The sequence below is a fragment of the Diachasma alloeum genome, unplaced genomic scaffold (assembly GCF_001412515.2).
Source record: "Diachasma alloeum isolate Michigan unplaced genomic scaffold, Dall2.0 Dall_scaffold_00307, whole genome shotgun sequence".
In the NCBI taxonomy this organism is placed as follows: domain Eukaryota; kingdom Metazoa; phylum Arthropoda; class Insecta; order Hymenoptera; family Braconidae; genus Diachasma; species Diachasma alloeum.
Window position 1 is genome coordinate 867,656 of NW_021680446.1, and position 18,174 is coordinate 885,829.

Below are 18,174 nucleotides of genomic sequence, written 5' to 3' on the forward strand. Positions count from 1 at the left end.
GAGTTGCATTATTCACTGGTTATCCCCGAATTAGTAGATTGGAGAAGATGGACTGACTGCAATGAAATCGCTTATTGGTTTGTTGGAAGACAGGTGAATAAATAAAAGACAATTATATATGAGCAATTGAACTTTAGTGAGACGTGCTCTCACTTCGAGGGCAGTCGTAGAACTGAATAAAAAATATCGTTGTCACAAAGGCCAGAGCCTTTTTCTTGTAGTTCTCTCTCATCAGCCGTTATCGGATGTTTATATTATTTAGTAAACATTCGACTGGAGTTTCGTCGTAAGACCCGGCAGATGGGTCTCGCCAGGAGTGATCTCATAGTATTGTTGTGTTTGTAGAAATAATTAAAGGCCAGACTTTGAAATAAGGGCGATTTATTATTACAGAAGGCAGCGGTAATCTATCTCAGTCAGGATCCAGCTTTGTAATAAGTCTTCAGTTCTTGTTATTCCACGAGACGATCGTTGCTAGGGATCTTTACATTCTTTTTTTATTACTAATTCGAATGAGGAAGGGGAGACACCCTACAGTATAATAAATCCAAGTTATATCGTTTAATGATGTGATCGAATTCAGTGGCGAAGTGGTAAAATGGTTCAAGTCAATTTCGACTAGTGACCAGTTTTCAATGAATATCTCGGAATCTGAGGGAGATGGCAAAATTTTTGTCATAACCTTTTTTGTAGAGCCGATTGAGTGCTACAACAAATGCAGTTACGAAAATTTCGCTATCTCCCTTAGATTCGGAAATATTCCTCAAAAACTCAACTGGGAGATGAGTCGACTTAAATCACTTCGTTTTGCCACTTCGCTACTGAATTGTTTTTGCTCTTTGCAGTATCGCTGGTGATCATTATTTGTTGTATTTATTATCCTCCATCTTTTGAGCGAAGCACAATGGGAGTGGGAGCTGATACCGAACAATTACGCAACAGTGCGTGCCAACGGGACCTATGAATATGCAGAACTGTGTAATCGCCCACAGGGTTTTGATGAATGATCAGGTTTTAGGCGGCGACTATTTTCATTCGCGAGAAATGTCATCATCGAAAATGAAAAATATGTAAAATAAGGTGGCGGGAACAGCCTCGTGTCGATGCATCGGAGATGCCGCGGTACTAATTAATGACAAGTATTCCCCGTGATGAATTGTACACTCACAGCAAATGGTGTGGGTAATTTTTTATCCTTTTCGAATGATTACGAGCTTTTGAATCAGGTTGGGGTCGTCGTTATTACTAAATTTCCCCCGGCTCGTTCGCCTTGAGGAATTATTTGCGCATCTTCAGTGGCACGTCTCTTATTTCATACGTGTTCGGTATCAACCGAAATCATGTTAGGCGTCATGTGGATGGGTACACGATGGGCTTCTCACTGGGTGTGTTGTAATATCCTTGGACAAGTCGAGGTATCCTTGGGGATATCTCTGAAGTGACGGAACTCAAAATCGATTGCTCGGGGAATTTTATTTCATTTTTATTCTCCACTTACATTGAGAGGAGATGATGATTTTTAAAAGGCGACGAGAGTGAATTTATGAAGCTGTAGTAATCTTTACTTGGAATTAATGAATTATTTATTTTGTGTAATTGAATAAACTGGTCGGGCGCCGTATTGTTCGGGAGAAAAACCTACAGTGAATTCACAAGAAAATTTGTGTGGGACCAATGAATTTCTTTCGCGCGTGGAAGAAAGTATAAGAATGATGAGCCACATAGGAAACTTGCGTAGAGTCCACTTTTCGAATATTTTTAAATGAATAGTCTTTGCAGTCTATGAACCATTCCAGAGGAAAAAGTTTTCCGAAAGGTGGTCTGGATATTTTGTAATAACTGATTAGAAATGCATCAATTTTGAACACTTTTTTGGGGTCATGACGTCAAATCACCGGAATCAAGTTCCCCTTGCGACTACTAGCAGCGCTAGTGAGCTATTCTAGCCTCTCAAAGTGCGAGACGTTCAACCAAAACAAATCGAGGGAGTTATGTTTTAAACAATTATTAAAAGTGGATAAAAAAAATATATTGGCACTGACAAATGAAGTTTGTGCTGAAAAATGATTTTCAAAAGGCGTGCTCGGGGAATTTACCAACGGTAGACGTGACTGTTTATAGATTTTATGGGTTTAAATCTGTGTCGAAGTGTCGAATGTCGTGGTTGTATAATTTTCACTGTTGTATTTTTACATTCTGGTACAAAACAATATTTATAAGGAACTTTCATCCCTCGATCCGGTTTTTCTGACATTTACGAGCCAAATACATGTACAGAGTATTTTCCTAGATTTCAGCAGCTGTACTGAACCGCTTGACGGCGCCACACGAAAATTTCGGCCTCCGGTGAATTGATGTCACCGGCCTTTTTCGAGCGTTTAAAAAGTGCAATTTTTAAAAGCAAATTGTTGAAATATACAAAAATAATTAATTAAATTCTCAAGAGTGACGGAGTTGGTATAAATGAGAGAGTGGATGCTTGGGAGGTCTATACCACTCTCTGAAGCTGACTGTTTATTTAGTGTCATATAAACAAATGACGAACTCAAGAGAATGAAAGAAACGACTGTTCTCCTTTATCCCCTTTGTGGTGGATATGCGTATTGCTTATTAGTTATTTGATTTTGAGTCTAGTTCCTCGACGGCTCTCAGAGAGAAAGCACGTCTCTAATAAATGGTATCATTGCTCTGGTTAAACTGATTCAACTTATTTACTTCCATAACCTGCATCCCATATTCCAACACAAATAAATAATTATTAAACTATTTTCCGTGTGTTTCCTTATCAAATATGAGCTCTTGGGGGCATACATTTGAGGAAAAAAAATATTTAAAAAACATGCAAGTTCCCCATTGCGTAATACGATCAGTTTCGGTATGTCGTCCCAATCGTGTCGGTATGATTGCCAGGTATGGCCAGGATGAGCCTCAAGCCTCATCTTTGTATAACGGCCGTTAAAGCTTGTAATCACGAGAAACTGGTCAGTCAGGGTCACCGTATCAAATTAATGATTTTTCACCGCGGATATTAATTTCGATAACTATTCTCAAGCGAATGCTCTTTAGTTGCGTTATTTGCATTTCTCAAGGGGGTAATCACTGTAATGAGGATGAATGATGCTTCCAGCGTGCAATATATTTCGGCAAAGTTAATTCAATTATCCGTCTCCATTCGTTTTTTTTTTTCATTTCTCGGTGGATATATCTCGCCGGCCGCCGGAGGTCATACCCAATGCCTATAACCCAAATACTACGAGCCAAGATTTTTACTTTCACGCGGCAGATGCTCTCCGGGCAAATAATGCACAATAATATCATCTTGTCTTGCGTTTGCGTTGGCGCGATGACTTTGAGGAATTTTCACAAGTCTTTGATGATCCTCTGGACGAAAGTGTATAAAGATACTCGATATATGGCTGCGGGCGAGTGTTCCGCAATATGAGATTTACTCTTCACCACTGCCTAGTTGGCTATTGTCATTATGCTCCGGTGATTCAACGTTACTTAATCGAATTTCATCCCATTTTAATACTCATTAATCCGGTGCAGTTTCACGCGCTTCGCGAGTCTTGGTGTGGTGATTTATTCAATACACGGAGAGAAAAGTGCAGTAAAAATTACCAAAAATAGACGTAAAAATTACGGTTCGAAACGTATCCGCGAGCGTCGGAACTGAAATTCTACGAATCGTCACGTTAATTCAACGATTTGTTCCGTAAAAATTAACCAGCCGTCTGATGACTCCCCGCTGTGGGGACATCAAGTCGTTCCGTAATTTTTCCCCAACGATTGAGAAATTTTACGGAACGGAACGTAGAAATAACTCACCAGTAAACCGGGTTTAGTCGATTTCGACTTTCGTCCATTTTTTTGTGAATATCTCGGAATCTAAGAGAGATATCGAAATTTTGCTCATGACCTTTTTTATAACCCTCAGTTGGCTCTACAAAAAAGGTTATGACAAAAATTTTTCTATCTCCTTTAGATTCCGAGATATTCGTCAAAAACTGACGAATAGTCAAAATCAACTCAACCCGGTTTACCGCTTCGCTACTGAATAGTTCCGTAATTTTCACTGAATATTTCTCTTCGTGTTAGTTGTTTGAGTTTGTTCGAACGCATGGCTTACTAGACTGACCTTTGCTACCTGGTAACACATAACATGTGTAGTCATCAAAATAATGAGCTAACGAAACAAATTTTTTGATAATCCCATGATTAGGCTCTTTGGTGTCTACTGCTTCTTCAACCGCCTCTTGCTTGCAGCAATGCTTTCGTCCTTGATGTCATTGCTTCGGCCAAATTGACTAGCATTAACTGTTTTAATGATCGCCACCCGAGAATGAGAATATCAGGGATTTATTGAGGTGTTACCAAAGAAAAGAGGATGTAATTAGAAAGTTATTGAATTATTGCGAGATGATTCGTTTGTGTTAAATCAGTTGCAAGAGAAATGTCAAAATTCATTTCGTCATTACGTATTTCTCGCATTGAGAGAAAAATTACCTCTAAATTCTAATAACCGTAAATTTTCAACCAGAAATTAACGCTTTTTTTTAATGACGAGACTAGGCCCCGCCCTCCGCGCGCGTTTTCTCTACCTTAGGTGCCTCAGGAATTAGTAGAACCGAGATAGATGTTTTCGATGGATTTCCACTGATATTAAAAGTTAATATCCCGCATAGAAAAAAATATGAGCCAAAACTTATAAGTGAGATATAATGATTTCTCTGTCACTAGGTGAATTCTAAATCATTTGTGATGAAGTGGCAATATTAAGCTTCGGTCGAACAGGGATTTTATTTATTATGAAAAATCAAAATTATTCTCTGCAGGTAAAAAGCCGAAACAAAATCATCATGAATTGAGGCGCGGTTGTGAATTATTTGTTTTTAAAAAAAGTGTTGAAAATTCGCAATTTAGAATACTGAAATTTAATTCTTTTTTCTATTTAGTTTAGTATGTATATATTATATCATATTATATATAATATAATATTTATACTATATATATTATAGTATTTATATTTTATTCACTTTAATTTCATTTAAAAATAATCTATTTTATGTTAGATATAGTGATTTCTCTATCACTAGGTGAATTCTAAATCATTTGTGATGAAGTGGCAATATTAAGCTTCGGTCGAACAGGGATTTTATTTATTATGAAAAATCAAAATTATTCTCTGCAGGTAAAAAGCCGAAACAAAATCATCATGAATTGAGGCGCGGTTGTGAATTATTTGTTTTTAAAAAAAGTGTTGAAAATTCGCAATTTAGAATACTGAAATTTCATTCTTTTTTCTATTTAGTTTAGTATGTATATATTATATCATATTATATATAATATAATATTTATACGATATATATTATAGTATTTATATTTTATTCACCTTAATTTCATTTAAAAATAATCTATTTTATGTTATTTATTACATCAAAATTGAAAAAAAAGCACTTAAAAAAACAATTTTAATACATCATAATATAATATATTATATGATAGTATAACGCCAAAGAAAGAACACGTTAGGCGGAGTAGATTGGCTTCAAAAACGTTACATTGGATTTTTTATAAAGGGATCAAAATTTATCGTTCATTCATTTGTGCGTTATTGACGATAATTCATCCCCTACCAATTAACGAATTATAATACTGATTCATACCCCGTCCTCGGAAGTGTCCCACCTCTCCGAGGATCTCCACCATTTAATTGCTCGTCCGAAGAAATTTATCTTAAAGGACGCAAGACTCGATTGAAGAAAAAAATCGCTTCTATAATGAATAGACACGTCTGTTCGCGGATAAATATGCTAAGAGTGTTTGTAAGCCGCGAGACGAGTAGAAACCTGTTTAGATGATATAAATTCGTGACGAAATTTCATACGAATTGTCAATAGATGAAGCCATCGCTGTCGCGTGTGAGGGTTGAATAACAAAATTTGGCTATCTGACTGGAAAATCGGCGACTCTCGCGGCAATTCCAGCGAAATGGAGTAGATGACTCGCGAGTCCGCGGACAGGAACAGAACGCGGGCCCGCGTTCGCGAAATGCGAAGACAATTGATAGAATCGACGACTCCCAGGAGAAGAAAAATTACGCCGAATTGTCCCCACCAGCGGTCATAGGACACCTACACAAACACGAGAATTGACGAAATCGGTCGACCACTCTGGCACGTACGCTCGTCTAATCGAAAAGCGGGAGTCGATGGATGTGTGTACGGATGCTGCGTGCACGCTCCGCACCTCCACCACGTCTAACTTTTGGCAGTGGGTATAAAAGCCCGGGTGGTACCACCGAAAATTCAGTCACACAATAGGCGTCCCCATAAAAACATTACAAATCTCAACGCCAATCGTTTTTTTTCGGATACCACCATGATCTTCGCAGCGGTAAGTATGGAAATCGAGAGGTGAATATTATCGACGAGTCAATCTTGCGTATTCACTAAATTATTTTCAAATGTTTCCGTAATTGAGCGAAGGAACCTGTTTGCCGGTTTAAAAATTCAACTCGTCGGGGATTAAATTTCGTTTTTCGCAGGGGAATGGATGTTGCGTGAACAGAGGAAATTTTTTTCAATTCATTACATCGAACTCAAGAATGCAGGCTCAATCCGGTATTTACATTTTATGTGCAAAGTATTTATTGTCCACTTTTAGAAAATTCAGGGGAGGGGTTTTGAAGCCGCTGTTCTGCTTTGCAAGTGATGCAATGTGATGCGGATATTTTTTTATTTACTGTAATCTTTTGTTTAATTGCAAAAAAAGAGGAATTCAATTCTTACGGTGATAAAAAAATATAGGAGGTAGTCCACGCCAAATGAGTCAACCGTTGACCCTCGCCCTGTTGGAAATTGATGGCGATTTTTTCTACGATTGCGGTGGCTGAAAAACTATCTCTCAAATTTTTTCAGATTTTTTCGGCCGCCCAGTTTGGAAATATGATTTTTTTCTCGTCTTTCGGTTTTTTTTCGATAACTCGAGTTCTACCCATCCGATTTTGATCTATTAAGCGTCAAAATTTTTCATTTTTTACCGCCTATGAGAGTATTTTTAGTAAAAAAATTTCTTCGATCCTTAGATGCTCATAATAACGAATTTTCGAGAAAAAAAAAGTTGAAGAAGTTGAATTTTGCAAATTTTGTGCTCATAATTTCCCGGAGATAATACGGAATACGAATATACCGGTCGAAATAACATCTTCCATTGTAATGAATTAAATTCAGTAGCGAAGCGGTAAACCGGGTCAAGTCGATTTTGACAATTGGCTAGTTTTCGACGAATATCTCGGAATCTAATAGAGATAGAAACATTTTTGTCATGACCTTTTTCGTAGATCCAATCGAGGCCTATAAAAACCGTGATGAGAAAAATTTTGCCATCTCCCTTAGATCCCGAGATATTGACCAAAAACTGGCCGAAAGTCAAAATCGACTTGTCCCGTTTTGCCATTTCGCTGAATTAAATTCTCATTCGCGTAGAATAAAAAAGATTGTGGTAAATGGGATGACATTATTAACTTGTTAAATTCCACACCAGAAATTTGTGGCGATCGCGGCTTTCGTGGCGCTCGCATCGTCGGCCCCGGCGGGCAACGAGCCGACGCCCCCGGCGATTGTAATCGTGAGACAGAGTCAGGACGGACCCAACCCCGACGGCTCGTACTCCTACAGCTACGAGACGTCCAACGGCATCAATGTCGAGGAGCAGGGGTCCCTGCAGCCGGCGTCCAACCCCGACGCTGAGAACAAGGAAGCCAACAGTGTTCAAGGCAGCTATGCCTACCCCGACGAGAATGGCAACCTCATCCAGGTGACTTACACAGCCGGTGAAAACGGCTTCCAGCCGGAGGGTGCGCACCTTCCAGTCGCGCCTGCCGTACCAGAGGCCATTCTCAAGGCCCTCGAGTGGATCGCCGCACACCCGGAGGAAGATAAACTGCAGTAACTCGATTGGCTAGATTCGCCTATCAATCGGCCCCAAGAATTGCTCAAGCTGCACCTATTGTTTTTTTTGTTTTTATTTTTATACGAAGGGGAGGGTGAGGCAAAGAGGAAAAAATATTTCACTCTATTGAAAACAAGAACTGTGCGCGCGCTTTCGCGCGCTTATCTACTCGTTGTGAAAATTAATAAATCGAATTTATTAAACTTCATGTACTCATAGATGTTTTATAAATATTGATAATGACTTGAAGAGAATTAAGGGAATGGAGAGTGAATCATCAGTGAATGATTTTTAATCTTCGATTGATTCTTTTTTTTTACTTTTTAAAATAATCTGATTGAAATCTGTAATTGCTGAAAAATGAGGGAAGGGTTGTGAACTGATTTCCTAGAAAGCTGAAAAAATTTCTTGAATTCTTCGGAAATTTTCAGTTTTCCAGATGACCGCAGATCCTCGAAAATTTTTCTCGAATTATTTGGGAAACCGAAGAATTTTCATGAATTTTGTAGAGTTTAGAATTTATGTATGAAAATCTGAGAAGCAAGAGTTGATCATTTTTGCGTGTGATAAATACGAAAAAATTAAAATTTGGCAAGTGAAGGATAATTTGTGAGTTAAAAAATTTAGAAATACTATTTTTTCTCATGATTAACAATTCGGCAATTTAGATCTTTTGATATAAAGATGAATTTCACACATGAAAAAATGATGAATATGACGCAGAAAAATTTTTTGGCACTTGAAGAATTTGAAAATGCTGGGGATTTTTTTCAGCGACTGCTTCACGTGACTCATTGACCAATCGGAATTGAGGATTAGCGGTCCGGCAGTTTCGAGATATTTCGATATAAAACGACTTCACGTTTCTCTCGTCTCCAGTAAATACAATTAAACTCCATTTTGCCCCACATGCCCCTGCCCCGAGTCCAAGTAATTTAGCCACCGGATACATATCTTTTTGAGAATAAAGCGGCAAATTTATGAACTTGAAATCCTGACATTTTTCATTCCTTATCTCCTTAATCACCGACGATCAGCGGCCATGAATAAAATATATGGGAAATTTTCATACACTCACGTGTCACGATCGAAATGCAGCTGCGGCTGCATTATCAAGCAGCGGGGAAAATAGCGCAACATTAAGAGAAGATGCTTAAGGCAGAGGATACGACCTTGACATATAAGTCGCTTGTATGAATCGCAGAGGGCTAATTTATTGATGATCAATGCAAGTGGTATTACGGTAAAAGCGTTAACTGATTTATTGAATGGAAGAATGTGGAGACATATTTTTTTCAGAAGGCCGCCACCTTCGAGATGACACAAGAGAGTCATTTATAATTGTGCACTTTCAATTATAAAATCCAAAGCATAAAACAGACGAACTACATCGACACGAAATTTTAGAAAAATAATTCTTCCATTTTTTGACACTAGCGTATGGGGCGCGCTACGCGCGCCTTTACCCAGTTCCGAGCAAATTCATGTCCGATTCAATTTTATCTATTTGTTCTGACCTTTTTTACTTTTCATATTTGATTTACAAAAAAAAAAAATTATTCTTATTGTCATTACTTTTATCGTCGATTTCACACTTTTCCTTTATTTTGTGATGAGTTTTTTTTCCGTCAATTATTTAGGAATTATTTAGTCATCATTTTTTATTTAATGGTCTTCTACTGAAGTTGATGACATAAAAAAAAAATTAATCCAAAAATTGAAAAGAAACTAAAAAAACTTTTTTTTTTAAATACAACATCATATTATATATATATATATATATATATTAAATAATGATATATTATATATTAATATTATATATATATATATATATATATATATATATATTATATTTTTCAAAAATATTAATTTTTTTTCTCATTTTTTATACGTGATAGCTAAGCTATGCCGCAAAAAACGGTGACAAAAAATGTGAAACTTTGAGGAAAAATTCTTGAAACAGCCAGAAATATGTCGCAGAGTCCGAGGCCAATTGACTGTTCAGTTTTTTGCACTGATCGAAGAATTCAGTTGATGTTAACGAGGTTCGGTAACTGTTACCGAATGGCGCTGTTGAATTAGAACAACTGAACATTCGTCAATAGTTACCGAACGATTAAGTTGGGGTGGGGTGTTCACCCAAATGAACCCCTCGGTAATAGTTACTGAATGATCAATTGATGTGAAAACAGTTCGTTAATGATTAATTACCATTAACCGAATTCTTCCATCAGTGTGCCGAATTGACCACAAATCTCGTGTTCTTTCCAATGGAAGACAGTTATAAAAAAATTAGCAGAATTGTTAAGAGCGTGAAAGCGGTTAAAGGAAATTATGACAATTGAGTAAGCGTCCTTAAACGTCGTCGCCAACTCCTCGGTTGTTGCTTCTGCTCGGGGACCCGATGACATTTAACGTTTTATACACGTCGTAGAGCTGCCGCCACCGCGGCGACACGGTGATCCCCGCACTCTCTTGTTTTAAAAAAAACGGAGAGGAATAAAGAGTAAAAAAGGATGGTAGCTGAATCCCTGCACGTATAGCCATACCCATGATGTATAGATTTCGTATTACAGTTTTGCTGGTATTGGAGAATCCTCTCGGGTAACCAACTGCATGTACACATATATTAGTATTCTAATGTACGTGACGTATATGTTGTTTAAACATTGGCCTGCAGAACCGTTTGTCGCAGGGGACGAGTAATGGGTATTCGCTTGTTTTTGTGTATTGGTGGTAGAACATCCAGGGGGTATATATGCCACACGATACAGGGAGACGATAATCACTCCAACATTTGGAATTACAGCCGCTACAGCATGAAGACGTCGGTGGTAAGAGTTTAATTGTTCCATTCTCACAATGATTTTTCCAACCGCCAGTATAATTACAAATATTCCTCCTACTCCAGGCCATTTACCCTGGGGGAGGGGTGTCGTGGGATTCAATTTGACTATAGTATTTTTAAGTGAGACCACAAGAAAATGGGTTTTTTATGTTGTAAATAAAGAAGAAGAATGGGGGTTGTTACTATATTTCAGACACTGGTTAGGATGGGGGTCAGACTCTGTTGTGATTCGGCCATTTAAATGGGGTTTTGGGAATTTCTTGGGATAATTTAGTGTTTTGGTTGAGATAAATATTAATAAATTGCCCTGAGGAGGGGATATACCGCTCGAAACGTTGGCAAACAGTGGAGATTTGTGTTTTTCATTGAATTGGAGAGTAAAATCGCTGAGAACCGCAAAATGGTCTGGAGGAGTAGAGGAATATTTGTTCAATTCTCCTTAGAATTAATTCCCTGTGACGATTATTTGAGATATTTTGGCATTAAATTATTACGGCATTGAAACAATGCCAAGTTTCAATTGCGAGCTCAATCATCCCCATTTAAAATCGTTAAAATAAGTAGATTAAATATGAAAAAAAAAACGGCGATTGTAAATTTTAGGCGAGTGAACATTCAAAAGAGACAAGTGCAAAGATTTAGACTGTTGAGTTGGGAGAAAATGACTGACGCGCACTTTAACGAATGAAAAAGAACTGTGATGTTGCGGCGATGGGAGTGGACCCGAATAACGAACGGATTTATTGTTGAGAATAATATTTTGTGTGTGCAGATAATTGTGTTTGCCCTGGTAGTGGCGGTATGTGCGGCAGCCGACGAGCCAATTGCCATTGTCAGTCAGACTCAGGAGGGCCCGAATCCCGATGGCTCTTTCAAGTACTCGTTTGAGACCGCCAACGGTATCAAGGGGGAGGTAGTGGGATCGGTAAAGGGCGAAGGGGAGAGCGCAGCCTTGCAGGTCGAGGGATCTTCCTCTTACAAATCGGACGACGGACAGGACATAGTCCTGACGTACACGGCTAACGAGGAGGGCTTCAAGCCTGAAGGCGCGCACTTACCCACCCCTCCGCCCATTCCGGAGCTCATCCGGAAGGCGCTCGAGTGGATCGCGGCTAATCCCTCCAAAGAGGATCAGTAATGATGGGAAATCATAACGTCGAGATGGAAATTGGGTACTCTTGCCCTCGCGGGTACGCAATGACATGTCCTGTTGTGATTTTTTAACCGTTTTTTGGACTATTCAGTTCTGTTTGATTATTGATTTTGTTGTTGCCTGTCCCACCTCTATATTTATTGTTATTTTTATGTAATAGACGCGAATTTTCACTCGTCAAGCATGAAAAATGTTATATTATGAAAAAATGAAAAATATACAAATGTGCAATGATTCAGATGACGTGTTTTTATTGGAATATATTTGCGGGAGGATTACACCTGGCGGGGGGGGGGAGTGGTCGTGGTAATGAAAGTGTTAGAAATATGATTTTAAACGGTTTCTGCGCTGCCTACTGCGAACCCCGGAAGTTAGTCGTTAAGATCACGTTGTAAAAGAGACATGTTTTTTGATTGGCGTCCACTAATAATTGATGATTAAACATATTAAAGTAATGTTCAGTTGATATTAAAATACCTAAAGACTTTGATTATTTCTTCCCTTAATATCTTAACAGAAAGGGAAGTTGACTGTCATTGGAATTTCTCAGGAAGAGCCGTCCAAGAGCATCAGTCATTTTCGGAAATCATAACATCGGGGGGAAATCCTCTCTCTTTAAATTTGCCTCGCAAACGAAGAACTGTATCTGTCTTCTTTTTTGCAAGACAAGACGCAGATTTTAACCCTAGATTGGTCACCATGCGAGGGAATTGCCGCAACGTGTCGTTTTTTTCGTCTTGTCACCGGCTGGTTGACCGGAAAAATCCGAAAAAATTTGCATTCGTCAATTAAAGTATCTGGAAAATTTTAGTATTGTTTTTTTAATATTACATCCCAAATTCTGGAAGAAAAAAAATCATTTCCAACAGTTGAACAATTTTTTCCCATGTTAAATGAAATTGCCCGTTGCGCGACGTTGCCGGAAACTCGTTAAACGCGCCCGGGCAGTGTAGAGTGAATTCGGCAACGCTGGAGCCCAAATAACACGGCGGCAAATCCCCGCGGAGGTGACCAGAGTCGTAAGTTCCCGTCAGGTGGCCAAACTAGGGTGAAATACATTTCCTTGAAAACATTCTGAGGAGAAAATATGGAAACATTCCTCCCAGCAAATATCCTTCCGCCGCGTAGAAATAAATATAAGCCAAAACTTATAAGTGAGATATAGTGATTTTCCAGTGGCTTATGTGTGCACACATATCAGTAGCGCTAAACCAAGTTGAGTCGATTTTTACTTTTGGCCAGTTTTTGTTGAATATCTCGGAATCTAAGAGAGATAGCAAAATTTTCCGCATGACCTTTTTTATAGCCCGCAATTGGCTCTACAAAAAAGGTCATGACAAAAATTTTTCTATCTCTTTTAGATTCCGAGATATTCTTCAAAAACTGGGCAATAGTCAAAAACGACTCAACCCGATTTACCGCTTCGCTACTGATATATCTAACGTATATCTCAGATATTGCATTTTTTGTGAGATTGCTGGGACTCGAGCCCGCGCTTGCGATTGGGATTTTTAATCTTTCGGAAACCGTCGAGAGGGGAACGTGGGGTACAATGCGACACGGTTGGAGAGCACGTCGACCCATGAAACCACAAATATGTGAAAACTCGAATAGGGTATACATGGCAAGGAAAAATAAAAATAAACGTTGCAGTCTTCAATATCGGTCGCTACAAGAGTAGCGAGGAGGGGGGGGGGCAATTCTCCTCGACTGTCGGACAAGCCCTTCCCCAGAAAATCCATTCTTTTAGAAAATAGACATTCCGGGATCTGAGCCTGCCCCCTCCACCCATATGGGCCCATGCTGGCCCAAACTCAACTCCCATTTTTCCATTTTTAATGCCCCCAAGCCCTCACAAATGTACTAACATATTTTCCTGATGAGTTGGCATATTCCACATCTCGAATCAGGATGACGTACTCACTAGTAATCATCGCTGGCATTCCCGCGCGTGCCAGCCTTGACAGGGTCGACTCAGAAATACTCATCTTAAAGTAAATACTTTGGAATCACAAGAACGGTCGCTCGATTGCGATTTACAAGGAATTGGATCGAGACAATTCCCTTCGCATCGATCTATTTTTGTCCCCAATTCCCCCGAAATGTCTAAAAGTCTCGTTGAAACGGACGAAATGAGTAAAATTCAAAGCTTTCACATTCAGATTCTTTATTTACACAAAAATATGTTATATATGTATATCAGGTAATATATTAAAAATATGAGAAATCACAACGCGACATGGGGTGCGATTACCGCTGATTTCTGCGGGGAGAGAGAGGTCTCGCCCTCTCCTCGCCGAAACCCGCTCATCAGCCAAATCAACTGGCATTCGACGAATCCCGAAAATTCTCCTTTTCGTATATTAAAAATCTGTCGCTGAATTGCGATGTTTATTCTTTTTTTATTCATTTAACAAAATCGTTGGATTTTTTAAGGTGTGAGTCAGGTCGATTTTATCCGTATAACACAGGCCGGCTTATTCTTTTGGTAAGGTTAACGCGATCGATTCGTTCTCAAGGTGTGACGTCGCTGGAGCTGATTAACCTGACGACAGAAAGAGAAAGTGTCATTAACACCCCATCCCCAAAGGCCTAATGCAATTCCCAAAAATTATTCCCAACGACTTGAAAGAATCACAAGATTTCGACCATATTCTATGGAAGTGCCCGAAGTACCACCACCAGAGAATGAAATTAAACGAAAAGCTGAGAGCAAAGAACTGCCCCCCCCCTTCGCCGCAAAAAAATTTGCGGAGGCAACAGACTATAAATATGTAGAGCAGATATGTAATTTTCTTAAAGAATGTGATTTAAAAGTGTGGAATTATAAAAAAAAATGTTATGCTGGAAGGGCGAAAAATGAGAATGCTATGAAATATGCTAAAGCAATAACTGTTATAGGCGAGGGTCTACACCCAATATTGTTGTAATAAGCGGCAGTGTAAATAATTCAATTGAGAGTTGAGCACTTCAAAGAATGAAAACAAAAGGGCTCGAAAAAAATATGAACCTCTTGGGGGGGGTCTGTTGGGCTGGCCCCCGTCGTCTTCCTCGGGGTGAGCCGCGTTGTACTCAAGGGCGCGCTGGATCTCTGGTGGAATTGGAGGAGTCGTTGGCAGATGGGCGCCCTGTGCTTGGAAGCCATTCTCATCGGCCTTCCACGTGAGGCTGATTTGCTGGCCGTCCGGGGCTACGTAACTTTCCGCCCCCTGGGACACCACAGCCGTCTCGCCCTCGATCTCCTTCGGCGCGCCCGACTCCTGGTGGCTGATGCCGTTGCTCGTCTCGAAGCTTTTCCAATGAAAAAAAACGTCGATGGTCAACTCAAACGCATTTTACAATCGCCACTTTTTACTCACTTGTTTATGTAATTTCCGTCAAAACTAACTTCAAGCTGCTGCGACGTTATTACGGCATCTTTATCTCCACTGCCACCACCTCCACTACTTCTCTGCGGGGCTCCCCATGTCGCGGTCGCGCATATTGCGACCGCTAATAGTGTCTGGGCATTGCAAAAATGAATAGTAAAAATCGGTGAATTGCCATTGCGAGTGGTGAATCGGGTTCCCCGATGGGTGAGAATTTGGCGGGAATTCGGGTGGAAATGGGGAGGTTTTACCGATGTCCAGTGATAAGATGAGACTTCCAGAATGACGATTATGAAAATAATCATCGACTTACCTTAAACGTATACATAATATGTCACACTTGATAGTTGTACTCCACCAAAGAGATTGAGACGAAGATGAGATGGGTACTTGTGTCTCCTGGTCATGAGGCGAGGCTCTTTATATACACCGGGGCCTCCAGTGTGTCAGCAACGCGGTACAGTGAAAGGGGTCATCCCTGCTATTGCTGCTGATGCATCTGCGTGCATCTCATTTTTTTTCACATTTTTCATATTCTTAATTTCAAATTGCTCGTTTATTTTCATTTCAAGTCGAATCTACTATTCATCATGGATGGCTCTGTCTCGGGGAGAGAGAGAAAAGGATTTATTGGATGTCCTGGGGTGTACAACGACCCCTAAGGACAATCACGAGATTAAATACAAGGTGTGAGAGATAGCCTACATGGGAAAAAACATATACTTGATGCAAGTACATTTTAATATGTGAAAGAATATAAAATGTGGGGAAAACCAACTAACTTGGGTTTTTTGGGAAATATATTTGAGTATATTATATATTTGATTCAAGTATACATATTCTTGATTCGAGTATGAAATATCCTAAAATCAAGAATAATATACTTGAATCAAGTATATTATATACTCGAATCAAAAATAATGTACTTGAATCAAGTACATAATATATTTGAATCAAGAATAATGTACTTGAATCAAGTACATAATATATTTGAATCAAGAATAATGTACTTGAATCAAGTATATTATATATTCGAATCAAGAATAATGTACTTGAATCAAGTATATTATATACTTGAATCAAAAATAATATACTTGATTCAAGTATATTATATACTCGAATCAAAAATAATATACTTGAATCAAGTATATTATATACTCGAATCAAAAATAATGTACTTGAATCAAGTATATAATATATTCGAATCAAGAATAATATACTTGAATCAAGTATATTATATACTCGAATCAAGAATAATGTACTTGAATCAAGTACATAATATATTCGAATCAAGAATAATATACTTGAATCAAGTACATAATATATTCCAATCAAGAATAATATACTTGAATCAAGTTTATTTTATACTCAATTCAAGTATATTTTGTTCCGTGTAATTACAAATCCAATGATTTATAAAATAGAGTATAAGAAAAAAAATGACTTGTCGACCATTTAAAAGTAGACAGGCGATAGCCTGAATATCGAAATATTAGTTTAGAAAACACTATCATGAATTTATCTAATATAATTGAGATTTATCCCGATGTTTTCACAGAACTAAGGCCCACGCAATAGCGTCAGTAGAGTGACATGGGCGCACCCGACAAGATGACAGGTATGTGAGAACAGTTGATATCAAATTAAATATCTGTTAGATATAACAATTGCGGAATATTAACGTTCCAATAGTGCAATAGAATTTATAAATTATAACAATTTTAAAGTCTCTCGTACAAAAAGTTTGTTTGTTCGGATATCAAATTATTAACTATTTATCATCATCGACCGCGGGGGAATTCAATGCTAATTTTAACTACAAGGGAATTGTCAAAGAAATTATATTTACAGTAGCAATAAACTTTGTAGATTAAAGTTAGGGATTGAACTTAAGGATTCATCGCTCGATTTACTATGTCAAATAGTGTCATCAACATCATGATGTCATTTTCACTTTAATGTAATAGTTGAATCTACAATGTTTATTGCTACCGTAACTGTTATTTTTTTGACAATTTAGTTGAAATTACTATTGAAATTTCTAGAAAAAAAAATTTATCTATTTATTTTTTAATTTATTCATTTAAAAAAAATTTTTTTTATTTAATTTTCTAGAATTCTAGTACGAGTACTGGAAAAAATCACAATTCACCGGCTGTGAAAAATTCTAGTGCTGCTTTCACAGAAAAACGGGGAAAAATTCACGTTTTTCCCAATAAAATTTCCGGGCATTTTTTCTGGCCGTGACGGGCCAGTTTTTAGTGAATATCACGGAATCCAAGGGAGCTACGTCAATTTTTGTCAAACCCTTTTTTGCAGCACTCAATTTGCTCCAGAAAAAAGGTTATCACGAAAATTGCGCCATCTCCTTCAGATTCTGAAATATTCTTCAAAAACTCAACTACGAGATGAGTCGACTAAACCGATTTGCCACTTCGCTGCTGAATTTGTCTAAAAAATTTCTCTCCGAGTGGTACTGGGGCATTTCAAAGCGCGGAAAATGGCCTTTTCGCTGTCGTAAATAATTTAATGACAAAGTACCATTCGACGTATGACGTGTGCTTTGCTGCTGTATCTAAGGACATCCTCAACTGCGAACCTTCGGAGATGAAACGAGTAATACGTAATCTTAACATCCATACACACTGTGTTTAACATCGCAAACAGCAATGTCTAGGTCACGTTGCCAGGCATTGCTATTATCCATCGGTGGATGAGGCCGATCGGCTGTTGTTATTCATCCGGATATGACTGATTAATCATTGGCCATGTGTGCTGTAATGCACCGCGGGCCCGTCGAGCCTTCCTCGCGGCGTTCCGCGAAAAGAAATTCGAGGAATTGTCTGAGCCGC

At 38.6% G+C, this 18,174-nt stretch overlaps 3 protein-coding genes across 3 annotated transcripts; 2 read left to right on the forward strand and 1 right to left on the reverse strand.

The window, feature by feature from the left end:
* The first annotated feature begins 6,328 nt into the window (after nt 1-6,328).
* LOC107039732 (cuticle protein CP14.6) lies at nt 6,329-8,080 on the forward strand. The gene is made up of 2 exons (XM_015259497.1): nt 6,329-6,396; nt 7,546-8,080. Exons 1-2 carry the CDS (start codon nt 6,382-6,384, stop codon nt 7,951-7,953), a joined length of 423 nt encoding a protein of 140 aa, XP_015114983.1. The 5' UTR covers nt 6,329-6,381; the 3' UTR covers nt 7,954-8,080.
* A 2,601-nt stretch (nt 8,081-10,681) lies between these two features.
* On the forward strand, nt 10,682-12,192 carry LOC107039736 (larval cuticle protein LCP-17). Its single transcript, XM_015259500.2, has 2 exons — nt 10,682-10,787; nt 11,574-12,192. Exons 1-2 carry the CDS (start codon nt 10,773-10,775, stop codon nt 11,937-11,939), a joined length of 381 nt encoding a protein of 126 aa, XP_015114986.1. The 5' UTR covers nt 10,682-10,772; the 3' UTR covers nt 11,940-12,192.
* Nucleotides 12,193-14,104: 1,912 nt separating this feature from the next.
* Nucleotides 14,105-15,736, reverse strand: LOC107039730 (endocuticle structural glycoprotein SgAbd-1). Its single transcript, XM_015259494.1, has 4 exons — nt 15,636-15,736; nt 15,314-15,456; nt 14,965-15,245; nt 14,105-14,499 (listed from the first exon to the last, which is right to left on the reverse strand). Exons 1-4 carry the CDS (start codon nt 15,648-15,650, stop codon nt 14,495-14,497), a joined length of 444 nt encoding a protein of 147 aa, XP_015114980.1. The 5' UTR covers nt 15,651-15,736; the 3' UTR covers nt 14,105-14,494.
* Between the last annotated feature and the right edge of the window lie 2,438 nt (nt 15,737-18,174).

Bases quoted from the DNA above. Each gene is read 5' to 3' on its own strand.
- LOC107039730 (XM_015259494.1), bottom strand. The intron at 15,246-15,313 runs GTGAGTAAAAAG...TCATTGGAAAAG, and splicing joins GACGGAAATTACATAAACAA to CTTCGAGACGAGCAACGGCA.